The sequence below is a fragment of the Mercenaria mercenaria genome, chromosome 14 (assembly GCF_021730395.1).
Source record: "Mercenaria mercenaria strain notata chromosome 14, MADL_Memer_1, whole genome shotgun sequence".
NCBI classification, from domain to species: Eukaryota; Metazoa; Mollusca; class Bivalvia; order Venerida; family Veneridae; genus Mercenaria; species Mercenaria mercenaria.
Window position 1 is genome coordinate 69,736,476 of NC_069374.1, and position 17,112 is coordinate 69,753,587.

General features: G+C 35.0%; 1 protein-coding gene across 1 annotated transcript; it reads left to right on the forward strand.

The window, feature by feature from the left end:
* The first annotated feature begins 2,139 nt into the window (after positions 1–2,139).
* LOC123527682 (hydrogenase maturation factor HoxX-like) lies at positions 2,140–16,615 on the forward strand. Its single transcript, XM_045307297.2, has 8 exons — positions 2,140–2,291; positions 6,782–6,886; positions 8,542–8,658; positions 10,043–10,771; positions 11,750–12,023; positions 13,442–13,635; positions 14,233–14,408; positions 14,635–16,615. Exons 1-8 carry the CDS (start codon positions 2,271–2,273, stop codon positions 14,855–14,857), a joined length of 1,839 nt encoding a protein of 612 aa, XP_045163232.2. The 5' UTR covers positions 2,140–2,270; the 3' UTR covers positions 14,858–16,615.
* The last annotated feature ends 497 nt before the right edge of the window (positions 16,616–17,112 follow it).

Below are 17,112 nucleotides of genomic sequence, written 5' to 3' on the forward strand. Positions count from 1 at the left end.
TTGACCTTTGATCTGGTGACCCCAAAATCAGCAGGGGTCGTGAACTCAATAAGTACTATCAGCATGTGAAGTTTGAAGGTCTTGGATGCAGTGGTTCGCGAGTAAAGTGCCTTCATGCAAAAAGTTAACATTGGCCCCTGTGACCTTGACTTTTAATCTGGTGACCTCAAAGTCAGTAGGGGTCGTATACTCAATGAGTACTATCAGCATGTAAAGTTTGAAGGTCCTGGGTGCAGTGGTTCGCGAGTAAAGTGCCTTCATGCAAAAAGTTAACATTGGCTCGAGTTACATTTTTAAAATAAACAAACGTGTTTGTAAACATGGACGGATCCAAACGGAAGGGGAAGAAGCATTTTATAGACTGAGATATTTCGATGGCAAAATAAATACATATCTGTAGCTCTGACCAACCTATAAACCGGGCAAGTCTATTTTATAAGTACAACAACACTGCTGATCCAGTTAAACGAGCTGTACCCAAATTATGTACACAAACTTGCAGCTTTTATCAAAACCTAGTTTAAACAATACCCGATAAAAAATTATCTAAAAATCACTTTTAGAAGAATTATTCATAAAATCTTTCAGAAAAATCGGGCAGAAATGTGAGCTTTTAAAGTATCTGGTACAGTTTAAAACAGCAATAATCTTACATAACGAGGCCAAACTATATACATGAGCCGTGCCATGAGAAAATCAACATAGTGGGTATGCGACCAGCATGGATCCAGACCAGCCTGCGCATCCGCGCAGTCTGGTCAGGCTCCATGCTGTTCGCTTTTAAAGCCTACTGAAATTGGAGAAACTGTAAGCGAACAGCATGGATCCTGACCAGACTGCGCGGATGCGCAGGCTGGTCTGGATCCTTGCTGGTCGCAAACCCACTATGTTGGTTTTCTCATGGCACGGTACATATAATGATTTTCTGGGCTACTAAGTATTATTTAACTCTTGTCTAAAATTACGGGACAAAACAAGAATCATTATATTCTGGGTTACTTTCGCTGGAGAACAATGACAAAGCGGACATGATGCAGCTACCCGGACACATACGGTAAGCTTGATTACTCTGTCCGGCTCCGAAGCCTAAAGTTGCATATTAGAAACGTTAAAGGTCATCACTTTTTTTCTCCGTAGACACACTGTACATGTATATGACATACAAAGTAAATACTTACACGACAATCAGTTTTGCATTTTACACTAAATATTCAATTTCATTTATACTTTTTTTTTACTTCATTTGAACAGATGCCTAATTGATGCCGGATTTGGACGGATAAAGCAGCTGTACCGGAGGTCAGATGTCGAATCTGTAGATTATGCAGGTGACGTAGTGACTAGATCATCCCATAGCAACGAAGCAGTTATGTATGGAAACGCTAAAATGGAAACATTTTCTTGCAGACAGATTCAAAAATGTTCCGAACATTGCCAAATATCACAGTTTTCGCTTCACTGCAAACTGAAAGTTTCTTCGACGGACATTTGTCGTCTGCAAGACTCATCTTCTAGAAATGGACCAATCTAGTATTCCACCAGAACTTTCTGCGGAAGGTCGTAGCTCAGAAAGCCACCGGTTTTTATATATAGGCACGTTAGACCCCTTGTAAGGCAGCCGTACCAGGACAGTTTTTGCCTCCCTCCAACAGCTTTAGAAAGATAATAGATTTCAATATATTATACTGTTTAAGAAGGATAATTCAAGTGAATTATATACGGATTTCAGAAAAAAATGTTTTATTTTCGGTTTTAGGAGGAAACATTTAATTTAAATAATAATTAAAATTACATTAAGTTCGGTTACTTTCAGTGTTCAAAATACCTATTTTCAATCGCATTCATCATGAAAAGTGGGACTGTCTTTCTTTAGAAACGATGGACTAACTTAGACTAGCCACCAGACTGATAATAAAGAGTAAATGTAATTTTTCTTTTATTTTACGAAATAGCGACAAATGCAAGTCAATTTTGGTTAGAGAACTGATTATGGTATTGGACATAGGATATAGACTGGATATATTCACAATATTAAAAATTTAAAAAAAAATAACATATCATAGTCTAGGAGCTAGTCTACAGCTAACTGTACCTTTAATATATTCCTGCTCGCTGAGAAATAGTACAGGTAAACAAATTCTATGACCTCAAGGTTAACCCAGTATTGAGATAAGTATATAATAGAAAACAAGATTTAGGTCTTAAACGATTGATCACTTGCTGAGGAAAATATACGTGATAGTAGTGCGGGATTTAATTTAAATACAAAGATGAGTTGGCTTTTAAAAACGGTACGTAAGCAGAATTCTAATACATACTTGTATCAATCGAATATATTCGACTTCATTGCTACTAAACTTTCTCTGAAAACTGATGGAACGGAATTTTTTTATTTTCTTTTATTGTTTTTTTGTCTTCTTCTTTTTTTCTCTTATTTTTTGGTTTAACGTCACTCTTTTCTACTTTTAATGGTGGAGGAAAATTCCTGGGGCCCCCTACAATTATTATTCCACCACATGCGGGCACCTGAGTAGATACACCGATCTGTCGTAACCCAGCTGAATTCTACACCCCAGGTGAGGCTCGAACTGACACAGGTGAAGGTGAAGGTGAAAGTGATTCAATGTCACCTTAAGGCCCTGACCTTCAGACCATACAACAAGAAAAAGAGAAACTTTCAATCATCAATAGATTATTGCTATATTTCTAAGAAGGCTTTGAAACTTATTTCTGACATATTAAATGTTATGGAAACACAAGAAAAGTCATTGTTTATAGTAATTTTCCATTCAAAATTGAAAAGCGTTTGTGACTGGGCACTGGCAATAAATCTTTATCATTAAGCCTTATATTAAAAGGCGGTTTGTTACGAATTTCTCGGTTGTGTACTGGTCATGAAAGTAATCAGAAAATTCTTATTGTTTCTCTCAAAGAATGTTATTGTAAGACATACGCTTTACGCCTGTCCTGAAATACATCATTTGAAAGGCGAAAATTTCCAGGTACAAGCAAATAGTTTTCCTGCGCTGAATCTGCTTACTTCGTTTGAAAACTCGTGATTAATATTATGTTTGCTTTGCAGTAATGGCTTAGCGTCAATTATCGGGGTAACGCAGAATAAAGCGTGGGCTCGGCATACGGAAATGACAATCATTTTATGAATAAATGGCAATCTGTGAGTAAAATTATAAGGACGGCAACGTTTCTACCTTTCTAGAGATAAAATATGATATTTAAATGTTTGACTCATTAAATAATTCCATATTATATCTCAAAATCAGCTTGAAATGTTCAAATCTTTTTAATCATGGTCAAGTATCTTGAAAACAAACACACGGATTTATATATTTTATTTCACAAAATCATGGCCCATATGTAAGTTTAAAATCATGAGAAGTTTCATTAAAAACTATTTTGTAGGAAAACAAATTATATTCGCGAAAGTGTCATCAAAATTGTGATTTCGTCTGTTGGGTCCAATGTTTTCAAATCAATTCTAGCACACGACATTACCTGTTTTGTTTGACTAATTTTCAAAGAACATCCTGAAGTCTTGAAAAAACATGGTTAAATCAAAGTCTACATTGCAGAAATATTATGAATGTAGCTCTATATGCAAACATAATTTATACAAACATAATTTATTCATTTAGTAACGCTAAATACATTTGATGAGGCATTTAAAATAAACAAAAATAAAATGCTTTAGGGAAAGATGGCTATTGGATATCTTTAACTAACGAAACTGCTTCGAATGCAATTACGAAGGTAGATTGAAAGCTAGATTCATTTTTGAGAATTAACAATACGGTCGAACATCTACAGTTTAGAAATTATATTACATAGATATACATATTTGCACTAAATTAAGATCTTGGCCTACCCAAGGCGTAAAATTGAATGTTTGATTCATTAATATAATAAAAAACCAAGCACTTTTGACAAACCTATACGACTTCTAAAAATTCAGCATAATTTTGAGTATATAATAAGTACTTTAATAATGTATAATTTTTCTAGAAATAATTAGTTTGTAACATCTACTATTTCTCATTGTGAAGTAACCTCTCCCAGAAAATGGCAGTGTTTACGATTTATTTTGAAACATTACTGGAATATATCAACAAGTTTACGCGGCGGTACATCTACGTGATAAATCATACGTTTATTGAATAGTTTTTTTGACTTTTCGCCGTATAGAATTTAGTTTTTGAATATTTTTAGAAGTGTAGCGGATATTCCACCCACAACACACATTTCGAAATAATGAAATACTGAGGTTTACGTTTATCAAATGTAACGCAGTGTAGTTTAGCGCTAATAAACCCGCTGGAAGAATAACTTAATACACTGTGTAGTTTCTGTCTTGTATTAACCAGTAGTTTCAAACGTTTTACGTAGAAGTTAACTTATACCCCAGTCACACATACGGCGCGGATAGCTACGTCTAGCCACGGATAGAAACGTAGTAATCCGTATCGATCCGTACCTGAGCCGTACCTTAACGTAGCAACCCGTATCAATTCGTACCAATCCGTACGGCTCGGGTACGGATTACTACGTTTCTATCCGTAGCTAAACATAGCTATCCGCGCCGTATGTGTGACTGTGGTATAAGATGTCCTGAAAGTTCAACAATACATATTTCACGAATAAATTTTAAATTGAACCAATGGTGTAAAAACTGCCTGAGCTATAATAGCTCATCAAAGTCGTTTTTCACGATAAATAAAAATTCTAATCAAGAAATTTTGACATTCAAAAAGTTTCAATTTGCACCAACCTGAGTAGTGATTTATAATGCCGATGTTATTGTCTATTTTAAAAGAGAAAAGCAAACCATTATCATGAAAAACGTGAATAAAACGAAACCTCAGGTATAACAATAGACTAGCTACTAGACTGATAATAAAGTATTTCTCACAAAATTTCAACTTTTATAATTGTTCTTTAATCATATGTAATAGTGACAAATGCCAGTCTGTTTTAGAGCTTTTCTCAGAGAACTGATTGTATTATTATCATGATATTGGAAATATGACACAGACTGGCTACATTCATAATTTTAAAAATAAAATTAAAAAAATATATATATCATAGTCTGGCACTAGTCTAGTTAACAATTCCCAGCAAGCTCACTGTCCGCATTTAAAAGATCTCTGAAAACACACCTCTTTAACACATGTTATATAAAATAACAAAGTCATGGCAGGTTTGTTTCGTGTTGAGAAAGGGATTGCTCTCCTTTAATAGTGTATGTATTTTGATTAAACGTTGAGAGAAATTTAAGAATGATCTTGTTTTAATCACTATTCCTTTTAATCTTTTACCAATGTATTTACATGCACGTATATATATGTGTTTTTATTGTCTTTGTAAAGCACTTTTGAACGCACATATTTTGTATGAAAAGATGTGGTATAATAATAACATTTACAATTTAGCAAGTTTTTCATCTGTTACATTTTCAGGACTGTTGGAAACCGTTGTGTAATATAAGCGAAGAACGAGTTTACTTGATTGATGTAAAGCGTTTCTGCACGCTATGTTCTGTAGGAAATGCGATATGACTTGCTACATTGCAAACAAATCAGACAGTCTGATCCGGTTTAAAGACACTGATCCATTTCAAAGACACAATGTTAGCAGCGGACCTTGTTTTTTATGTACTGTTCTGTGAATATGAAAAAAAAACAACAACAGATATTATACTGCTGTCTGTTTTCCGCAATTTTCACGTAATGCACTATGACGTTATATCCGTTGTTTATTATTATTCCCTGAAGACGGAATGTACAGTCAATAAAATAAACAAACGTGTTTGTAAACATGGACGGATCCAAACGGAAGGGAAATAAGCAATTTATAGATATATTCCGTTGGCAAAATACAATACATATCCGTAGCCCTGACCAATCTATAAACCGGGCAAGTCTATTTTATAAGTACATCAACACGGCTGACCCATTTAAACGAGCTGTACAATTCGTTTTTGTAAACATCAAGTTTGTAAACATTAAAGATTGCGTTTTGTAACCTTAATTCCGGCTTCCATATTTTAGTGTTTCTAGTATATGAAAAACATGAGCTCAGGCTAAAACAAAACATAATAAAAGATTGGAAAGGTCATTTTGTAAGTAGAGAAATTTTGGTTTGAAAACGTGTAAACACGCATGACATAGTATTTAATCGAACTGTAGTCAAAACGTTGGAATATCAGTAAATTGTAAATTGACTACGTGTTTGTTTTTATCCACTACATTAAAGTTTAAATTGTAATATACAGTGTTAGGTAACTACTAAGGAACAAACAATACACTTACATCCTATATACTGTATAAATAATACATTCTGACTCAACGTATCGTATAGATTATACATCCGGCATTTTATATAAAAATACATAAAATATACCATATAAATACAACACTCAGTATATATAAAACACCCAACATACTCTGAATAAACATCTAACTGACCTATAAGATAAAACAGCCAACATACCGCATAAACTAAACGCCTAATATTAAGTATAAAGAAATACATATAAAACACCCCACATGTTTTATATAAAATAAAACACACAACATGCGGTATGAAATCAAATATAATGTATAAAGAAAACGTCCAAGATACCTAAAAAATAAATACCTAATATAATGTATAAAGAAAACATCCAACATATGTATAATTGATATAAACAACATACCGTCTAAAAGAAACACCCAGTATACCGTATGAATAAAAATAAAGGGTTTATAGATTTTCCATTACCTTGCAGTTACTGAAACCAGGTCGATTGAAGATACATGCTGGAGGAAATATGCGGGTGTTTATTCGTAATGTCACCAAGGAAAGTCATAACAGAAGTGTAGCGGCGTTAGAGGTAAGGCGTAATCGTCTGGTATACTGATTACTACTCTGTGAAGACGAATACTTTATACTTAAGTATAGACGACAAAATATTTACTTATTTTCGACTTTGTTTTTCTGAATTATTATAAAACTTGTCCACAGCTTGACAGAAAGAAATCTATTTTTGGAAACTTTCGTATCAAATCGCTGTTATTATCATCCATCTATTACTATGATATAAATCATTGCTCTGTTTTAACCACTGTTTTTTATTGTGGTGGAACTAAATCATTTTACAAAGAGTGAGATAAGATTCTGACCATTAACATGTTTGATGATGTTAACAACTGATGCAAGGTTTTTTTTAACATATTTTAAGTTGTTTAAATAGATATACCAGCGGACAAAGTTAACTATTCGATCGTTGACCTCCAAATGTTATTTTTACCTTAGACCTAGTGATCTATGTTGTAGGCTCTTCACATTATCTTGATGAGTTAAAAACTAATCCTAATGTCAAAACCTTTTAAGTTGGACATGAATAAAGCAATTTGATCTCGGATCCCGAAATGTGACATTGAACTTGGACAAAGTGATCGAGTAATGTGCTCTACTCTCTGTCTCGATAAGGTAAATAATTGATGTTAGTTTTATGAAAATCTTCAAAGCGGCTTACAATATATTGAGCAGACGCGGAATTAAGCTTTTGTTAGCTAAGTGTGACCTTGAATTTTGATCGAGAAACCTTGCCCGTGTGTTCTGCACACGATCTTGATCACTGGCACCAGACCAGAAGAAATAAAACAACACTATACAACCATGGTCATGAACAAGAAAGTGTACTAACCCATTTGAATCGCGCATTTGTCACCTAAAACGCACAGTCCAGTAAAAAGGTACTGTGCATATTCAAATATTCAACAAGTGGCAATTTATCTTCCACCTTGCACTAATAACATTGTGTCAATATTTCATATCACAGATACATTCATTATTTATGCTAGTAAAGACCTAGATAAACCTCTCTAATGACCTTACGGTTTAGACGACACGGCCGTGTGCACATGTTATATTTAAAAAAATCATATAAATCTACAGAGTTATTAAATAAAATAAAACTCGAAATGATGAATGAAAGTAATCTTACAAATGATTTTGAATTTGAAATCATACAACAGTGCAAATTTGTATTGTTTATTTAATTCACATTGCACATATATGTTGCATATACACGTTCTAGCGTACGACGATTGACATATATTTCCATATCGGCCCATCAGAATAGTTTTGTTGTCTGGACCAGAACTACATTAGGGAAGTTCATCCAAGTTTTTTTCTGTTTCTGTGCACGGTAGAAGATAAATTACCAGTACAATATGCATAAAATCCATTTAACGAACTGCGCGTTGTAGGCGAGAAATACGCGATTGAAATGGACTAGTATATTTTTCCGTTACGTTTGTTTAGTGTATAGCATGCACAGTGACATTTTCTTTCCTGTCTTGATGAGGTAAATGGTTTGATGAAAATCTTCTTATCAGTTCAGAAGATATAGCGCGGACAAGAATTACGGACGGACGGACTTGCGTGACTCAAACTCGTATAAGGATTTAAGGCATAATTTGTTGAAAGACATAAATACACTTTTGATGAATATCCCTACATATATTACTTTCTGTTTTTCAGCTACCGAGGCCAGGTCAACAACAAGTGCTAATAAAGGAAAATGTGCGGGTGTTATTGATGAGTAACGCAGTCAACACCCTTACAAGACGTGTTGAGGAGACACTTAGGAGATACAAGGTAGTGGAGAAACTCAGAGAAATTACTTGATTTTCTTTCTGTAAAGATGTAGGAAACAAAGATGTAATGTTAATTCTGAGAAAATCACTTTGCCGTTATTGTGACAGATTTTGGCATTTTTAATTCCATATAGAATTCCATTATGTACAAGCATTTGCAATCTATTAAACATTCTGTGTGCCCGCCCGCTTAGCTCAGTAGGTAGAGCGTCGGTCTACGGATCGCGGGGTCGTGAGTTCGATCCTCGGGCGGGGCGTATGTTCTCCGTGACTATTTGATAAAAGACATTGTGTCTGAAATCATTAGTCCTCCACCTCTGATTTATGTGGGGAAGTTGGCAGTTACTTGCGGAGAACAGGTTTGTACTGGTACAGAATCCAGGAACACTGGTTAGGTTAACTGCCCGCCGTTACATGACTGAAATACTGTTGAAAAACGGCGTTAAACCCAAAACAAAAAAAAAAAAAAAATAAATAAACATGCTGTGTCCCTTTCTTTCATAGGTAAAATGACAACTTCCTTAATATCTACGGTGCATATGTGCTGTCAATATAATAAAAAGGTAGAACAATCCAAAAAGAAAAATCAAAGTCCAAGAACGCAGCCAGCCATACAACATTCTACATAGAAATGTGTAAATGTAAATGTGTATACGTACACAGCGAATGCGCATGCGTATACGTTAACATGAACAAATTCAGTATAACGAGCAGATACAAACATACATAAAGTCGAAACACAGCAGGTCACCGTTTTGGAATGGTCAGCGACAAAAACACAAATTGGGGGTTTAAACTAGATTGTTGGCACTAAACTCCCATCATGTTCCTATATTACAAAAAAAGTACAAATGGAATTATTCATGACATATATATATATATATATATGTTTATCTTTAACAACTAACTGGGTCTCCAATGAGATTCATTCCATACTTCCCGGGTCATTTTGCAATTTATTGAGTCTTTTTGTCATTTATTGGGTCTTTGTAAACAATACATAGACCCCAATATATATGTAAACCCAGGGAACCGTACTCAAGGTCCACGCAGAAGCCAAAGCAACAAGAGACACGAGAGAAACTCAATTTCGGGCACAGCAAAACAGGGCAGGGAGCAATAATGAAATCAATCCGTCATTGGAAGAAAAACTAAGAGGCTGAAGACTCTCTGAGGTTATTTTACACCTCAAAGTGATGCTACTGACTGTTCAAAGGCAATACCCTGCTGTGTTCATTCTTCATCAGTGTCTTTACTTGATTTTTGACAGTGCTGTATAGTCGGCTGTCTTCTCTGCTTTAGGTTTTTCCTATTAGGCTTTTTACGCCTGTTTAATTTCCAGTTGTATTCTGAATAACAGGTTCATAATGTTGTCGTTATTACAGGTTATCTGCAATACCGACAGTGTGAAAGACAGTCAATCAATGATGGATGACGTAAAGATGTTTCGGCCAGATATAGTTATTTGTCCATTTTTGAAATCGAAAATACCAGAATCTCTGTATAAAAACTACACATGCTTGATAATGCACCCGGGTATCGCAGGTGACCATGGAGCAAGTTCTCTAGACTGGGCGATCCTTGAAAATGAAAGGGAATGGGGAGTAACGGTCCTTCAAGCAAATGACGAAATGGACGGCGGGGACATTTGGAGTACAGACACTTTTGAAGTTCCACAGGGAAGCATTAAAACGTCTTTGTACAACGGAAGTGTTTCCGATGCAGCAGTTAACTGCATTGTCGATGCATTATCTCGTTACTGCCAGGGATTTTATCCGATTCCACAATCTTCTAATCCACATATTAAGGGAATTACTCGAAGAAATATGAAGAAAGCCGATCGTCGCATAGACTGGACCGTATCAGCAGAGGAGATTTCAGCACGAGTGCGCATGTCTGATACAGTTCCAGGTGCAATTGCGAAGTTTGAACAACTTGGATTGCAAAATGAGTATCGACTATTTGACGCCCATGTTGAAACTGGTTGCCATAGCGAGTATATCAGGGATTTGATGATCAAATCTGAACCCGGACAAATGATTGGACAGAGATATAATTCAGTACTGGTGAAAGCTGGTGATAACAATGCTGTATGGATTGGTCAAATGAAAAAGGTATTATTGTTATTATTTTCTATGTTCGCGAAACAACAGAGGTAACGTTTTTATATACTTACACTTACATAGAAACAAGCCTGTTTTTATACTTTTCTGTGTTATGTATAACTTTGTATTAATACTTTGCTATTCCAATGCACAAGTGAACCACTTTGTATTACTTTAAAATAGGGGGAAGCGCAGTACTTCTGGCATATATTTGTCATGTATCCCTTAATGCCTAAAGTAAAGGTAAAACATAATTGTACAGCTATTTTTGTAGCCAAAAAAATTTGTTCATCAATTAATATTTACATTCGTGTCTGATATCTACAATAATTATTGTTTGTTCGAAGTGAGTATCTCTTTAGTTAATTATATAAGTATAAGCGTGGTGTTTGGTATTCGAAGAGATTAAGTTTATATTTTTCGGAGTTTGTCGTTGGTTTACAATATATTCACTTAGATAGATGACTGTTGCCTTAAGGTAGCAATTATAAATCTATGTGAAATATACGAGTAAACTATCTGTGTCCACTGTAAAACGCAACACTTACATAACCCGATATAACAAAAGTCTTGACGAACGGAAATTATAATATGAGCCGCGCCATGGGAAAACCAACACAGTGGCTTTGCGATCCGCGCAGTCTGGTCAGGATCCGTGCTGTTCGCTAACGGTTTCTCGAATTGCAATAGGCTTTGAAAGCGAACAGCATGGATTCTGGATCCATGCTGGTCGCAAAGCCACAATGTTGATTTTCCCATAGCGCGGCTCATTTCACATTAATTAAGTAACTCTTACAAAATATTTCTGAAGCGACGGTTGATTCACATAGTTTTCCCACGTGTATAATTTCAGAAAGTACTTCTACTGGTTGATGATTGAAACAATAAAAGCTAAATAAATGACCAAAGAATAAGGACATTATTTGCCTTTCAAATTAATGGTATTAACAACTGTTTTCCGTTATACCATACATTTTTATTTGCCAGGAAACCAAAGATCTAGCCCTGAAAGTACCATCAATGGATCTGCTTAAAACGTATGCAAAACTCAAATTACCAACACTTGACCAAGAACCAAGTTGCTATGATGATATAAGAGTTATATCTACCGGACCCATTTGCTATGTGCATTTTGACTTCTATAATGGAGCAATGGATACCCGCCAGGCTGCAAGGCTTGAGAAGACGTTACAAAATCTTGACGAAGTACCAGAAATTAAGGTTGTCGTACTGATGGGAGGGGACAGATTCTTTTCAACTGGTATATTTCATTTTAATAAGTTTGAGACTAATTAATCAGTACTGAAGGGGAGCGGTGGTCTAGTGGATAAGGTGTCGGCCGCTTAGTCCAGGGGTCGTGGGTTCGAGCCCCACTGGGGTCACGACCATGACTTTTCATAAGACACCAGTACTGGTTTTTCCAGGAAGCGGACTCGAGAGTGGTTCCAATAAGCTTTAAGCTTTCATCACAATTGAGCTAAAACAAATTAGTATAAGCTAATTAATCAGTGATGATTTCCAATATTTAGATGTGCATCAGTCTAAAATGGGCGTATTTGTGTTTTGTTTAAACCGTTATATATCTTTTTCTCAGTAGGGAATCCTACACTTCGAAGGAGGTATCGAACCCACAGCGATTAGGGGAGTTTATGTTGAAATTGGTGACTTTAATCACTCGGCCACCGAGGTCCCAAACCTGCAGCGAGGAGGCGATGTTGGGAAAAGGGTATACACTCACATCAACACGCAATTAGTTGAGCTGGGCTGCTTTCTGAAGTATGCTTGGCGTCCATGATGTTTAATTAAGTAATCAAAAGAATTTATTGAAAACAACTCTAGTGTAAACGCCTTTTATTAAAACGAAAGTGCCCACTCGTTTTCCACTTGTACTTAAACAATTGTGTGGGGTCTATATTACATTGTAGGCTATGGTACTGTATTAAAACTTTTAAAGTATCTAAAGTTGGACATGAGACTTAGCGGAGCTATCTAGTCATCAATAGCGTGGTTCATATTGAACTGAAAAATGCAAGGAATGCTTTTTATCTCTTCTGTTTTTGTCGGCATGGCTATTTTTACAAGTCCATTGTTACAAGTCCAATGTTCTTACTTCTCTTAGTAATAATATCTACTAAAAATATATCATGCGGTATATGGTCTATGTTTACGGCGCGTTCATGAGTTTAATGAACAGCACAACAATACACTCGTTTCACGCTATTGGTGGTAATGATTTCTCCTCCGAAGGCGAAAGTAACATTGATAATCCTGTATCTGACTACAGCACCACTGAGGATGTTTTGACAGAGTGCTTTTCAGATGCGGGATAGTATCTGCTGTTAGAGATGTTTGTCTTAGACAAACCTTTGGGGTTTCCAGAATATAACATCTGTCATCCACTGGCTTATATGTCGGTGTTAGTCCTTGCGCAATAGGAACATTTCTCATCGATCAAGAATTCGTTGGCGACTATCTCTTACAATTTTTGAAAGATTTAAGCCGATATATAATAGACAACATAAATCTCACCAATATGGTATCTTATTTCTATAACAAGAAGCACAACGGCAACAATTGTTCGATGAATAAAGTAATGATTATGTTACAGTATAAATTGTAACAAAGTATGTTGACGTGTAATCCTCTGAATAACATATAATAACATGCACACATTTGCAGGCATTCATCTTTGTGTCATTGAGAATAGCGGTTTCAAACAGACAGAAGCTCGTGCAAACATCTGCGGAATCAATAACGTTATACGAAGTGTGGTAAAAATGAAGAACAAAGCTACTGTTGCGGTCCTACAGGGAAATGCTGGTGCCGGGGGAGCTATGTTTGCCATAGCTTGTGATGTCGTCGTATCTCATCCGGTAATGTGAAGCCAATACTATTTAAGGCTCTTTCCTTATATGAGCCGTGCCATGAGAAAACCAACATAGTGGGTTTGCGACGAGCATGGATCCAGGATCCATGCTGTTCGCTAACAGTTTCTCTAATTCCAATAGGCATTGAAAGCGAACAGCATGGATCCTGACCAGACTGCGCGGATGCGCAGGCTGGTCTGGATCCATGCTGGTCGCAAACCCACTATGTTGGTTTTCTCATGGCACGGCTCATATAAAACATATAAATATATAAACAAAAGACGAATACTTATTGCAGCGATCAAAAGTTAACTCAAACATTTATGAAGTGGATATATAAAGAATCTGAATTAAAATGAAGCATTTAGAAGCTAAACGTTTTACAGGTTAATTCAGGAGACTTACATATATTAAACCATTATTAGCATTGACTACGCTTGATAATGTATTATTGGTGTTATATATTAGATACAGAACATTTACTGAATAAATGGTCAAGAGCACTGGATGTCAGTAGATTTCATCAAAGGCACAACCGTTGACATCGTATGTTTGTAGTTATTTTAACTGTATGTTTTTAGTTTTTTCCTCACATATTTTCAGGGTGTTTTACTCACTCCGTCATACAAGGCGATGAATCTGCATGGTTCAGAGTATTGGACTTATTTTCTACCACAACGTGTTGGTGAAGAAACTGCACGAAGGCTTGTCAAAGATACGACACCAATTTCTGCTACAACGGCCCAAAGTATCGGGTTATTGGATCACGTTCTCTATACGTATGTTTTATATGTTGAAATTAAATGTCTGTAAAAGTACGACATGATGTCTAAAAGCAACGAAACCTTTATACTTTCAAACATTGTACTTATGTCTACTAGTTCTTTTCAAAACTGTAGAAACTACCGATTTCGTATTGCAAGAGCACATAGTTGATTTAATTTTTGCTGCTGTTAATTATTATAACACATATTTTATTTTACTTCTTGAAACTTTTGATTTCAGCGGAAAAGAAAGTTTTAAGCAGGAAGTCCAAGAATTTATTAAGCAATTTCATATGGATGGCAAATTCGATGACATCATTAGGAAGAAGCAAGTACAAAGGGACACTTATTGGTTTCGTTTAATTGAGAAACACCGCAGCTACGAATTAGAGAGAATGAAAGAGGACTTCAGATCAACAAAATTTCTTACATCTATGCGCAAATTTGTGTATAAATTACAGTGAGAAATGAACTTTATAAAAGACATGTAACATCGTGTTTGATAGTTACAAAGTAAAAGCGGTACGGGTATCCATGCCAGTAATCAATAAATAACTTACTGTAGTTCCGCTTGGATATGTAATGCACGACTTGTTAAAGTATATGGAGCATTCAGCAACTGTAAACCACCCATGCATTTAATTTTCATAAACAAAAGAACTATTTAATGCAAAATGTGAAAATTTGCTTATTCTTATTGTCAATTTGTTTGAACTGTTCCGTATTTTGCAAAGTTTTGAAGGTTTAGATAAATGTAAATCAATGTTCAACTAATCGTTGCTGTGAAAAGGGCAAACGTTCTATAGTTGCATTACCAAACACGCTGTGCATTTCATGCTTGTAAACCCTGAAATGTTCCATCTTTAGGGGACGGGACATAACATGTCACAGGAATTGAAATGCAATAAACATTTAAAGCTTACCGGAACAAAATTGCTACTCAACTGTAAGTGCAGTTTTGTTTATTAATCATTCAGCAGAATTAGGTAAAGCTTCTGAATGATGAATTTCAGTTATTGAGCATTTATCACTAAGCGGTTGAAAAATTTCGTACACGCATTTGCCAACATTATATTATCTTACAATCGGTGTCTGCTATGTTTGCATGTCCTCAGAGGTCGGACATATTCCTGAGGGAATCACGGCAGTCATCTTGTATGGATTGAATGAAATGTGTATGACATACTCTGTGGAAGTATGTACGGGAGTTACTTGGTATGAGAAAAAAAAGTGAAAAAGCAGTAACTAGCAGTAAAAATACTTTCGCATACATGATTGTGCATTGCACAATTTGAACGAACATTTCTGCGTTCAATCAGATTTCATCATGTAAATAAATCTGCTTGAAATTTTTACTTCTGATCTTTGCGTTTATTCATATTGTCGGAACTATGTTTACATGTTACGTAATTATCTACTTTTATTCTGACTGGAAAGGCTATAACATAATTATGTGAAATTTGAATTTTTCTTGAAATCAATGAATCAACACATTTTCTAAAATATTTTTACCATAAAAAGAGACAGGAAAAAGATATAATAGAAAATGAAACATTGATTTCTGACGCATATCTGAGTCTATGTAAAAAACCGTTTTGTTCCAACAGAAAAAATAAAAAGGGAAACTTGTCAAAATATTACTTGCAAATAAGTTACCACTCTTATTTCATAAAATGAAGTAATAGGTAATTGTTTCTTTGTCAAATGAATATTTTTTTCGACAAATGGAGAATGTTCTTTCATATACAATAAGAAAGTATGTATGACGATATGTGGTGGTTTATTTCAGGAACCCTGCAGACAATTAATATTGTTAATTTGCTGCAAAGCTCCAAGCCAATAGAAGCATATAATATGCGGAATATATGCTGTTAAAATGTTAATTATTATTATGTGTAACACATGTTCCGTCTTCTTTTGATAGAAGAAATTGTTAAAGATACTACACACTTGTATACAATTAGCATAATATTGCGGCAATTTTAGTTAGTTATTCAATAATATGATATTATTAATTAGGCGATTTTCATATTGGCTTTGTTGCTTGGCTGAGGACTGTTGTAGTATTAACCGGCATGTATTGTAAGGATGCAAATTATGTTAATACACTATTGGATTTTTATTTGTTTTACAAAACGGGTCATTTTGTTTCATACTTCTACATATTTGTATACTATTATTTCGTTAATTATTATTAAAGGACAATTTCAGTCTCAGTAAAATGTGTTGTTTTTGTCAAACAGAAACTTTCCACTCAACCAATTTATTTAAACGTCAAAATGTTAAAGGATGCCACAAACATCGTTCTTACTGAATCTACAACAATAACTATATAAACATATAGCAAACAGGATATTGCATTTAACCCTACGATCATAACATAAGTAAAACTATTCCTACTCGGACTCCCCGTATAAGTTAGTAGAGTAAATACGTTGTTTATTAACGTCACATGTTTTAAATATACGGTACATACATATTATAATAAATGCTAATTCTTAACATATCCGGGCCCAACGGATCTAACTCTGTCCTGTTTATTCATTACATACTTATAATTATCATGATCTAATATATATTTAGTATATGGCGTTTATACACTCGTTTTTTTTTCAAGTGCTGAAAGATAGAAATACAAAATACATTAACTTTTCTTAGGCAAACAAACACTAACGGATATTTGTTTGTTTCGTTTTTAGCTCATCTGATTTTTTGAAAA

Bases quoted from the DNA above. Each gene is read 5' to 3' on its own strand.
- LOC123527682 (XM_045307297.2), top strand. From the start codon at position 2,271: ATGAGTTGGCTTTTAAAAACG. The intron at 6,887-8,541 runs GTAAGGCGTAAT...TCTGTTTTTCAG, and splicing joins GAAGTGTAGCGGCGTTAGAG to CTACCGAGGCCAGGTCAACA. The intron at 10,772-11,749 runs GTATTATTGTTA...TTTATTTGCCAG, and splicing joins GGATTGGTCAAATGAAAAAG to GAAACCAAAGATCTAGCCCT.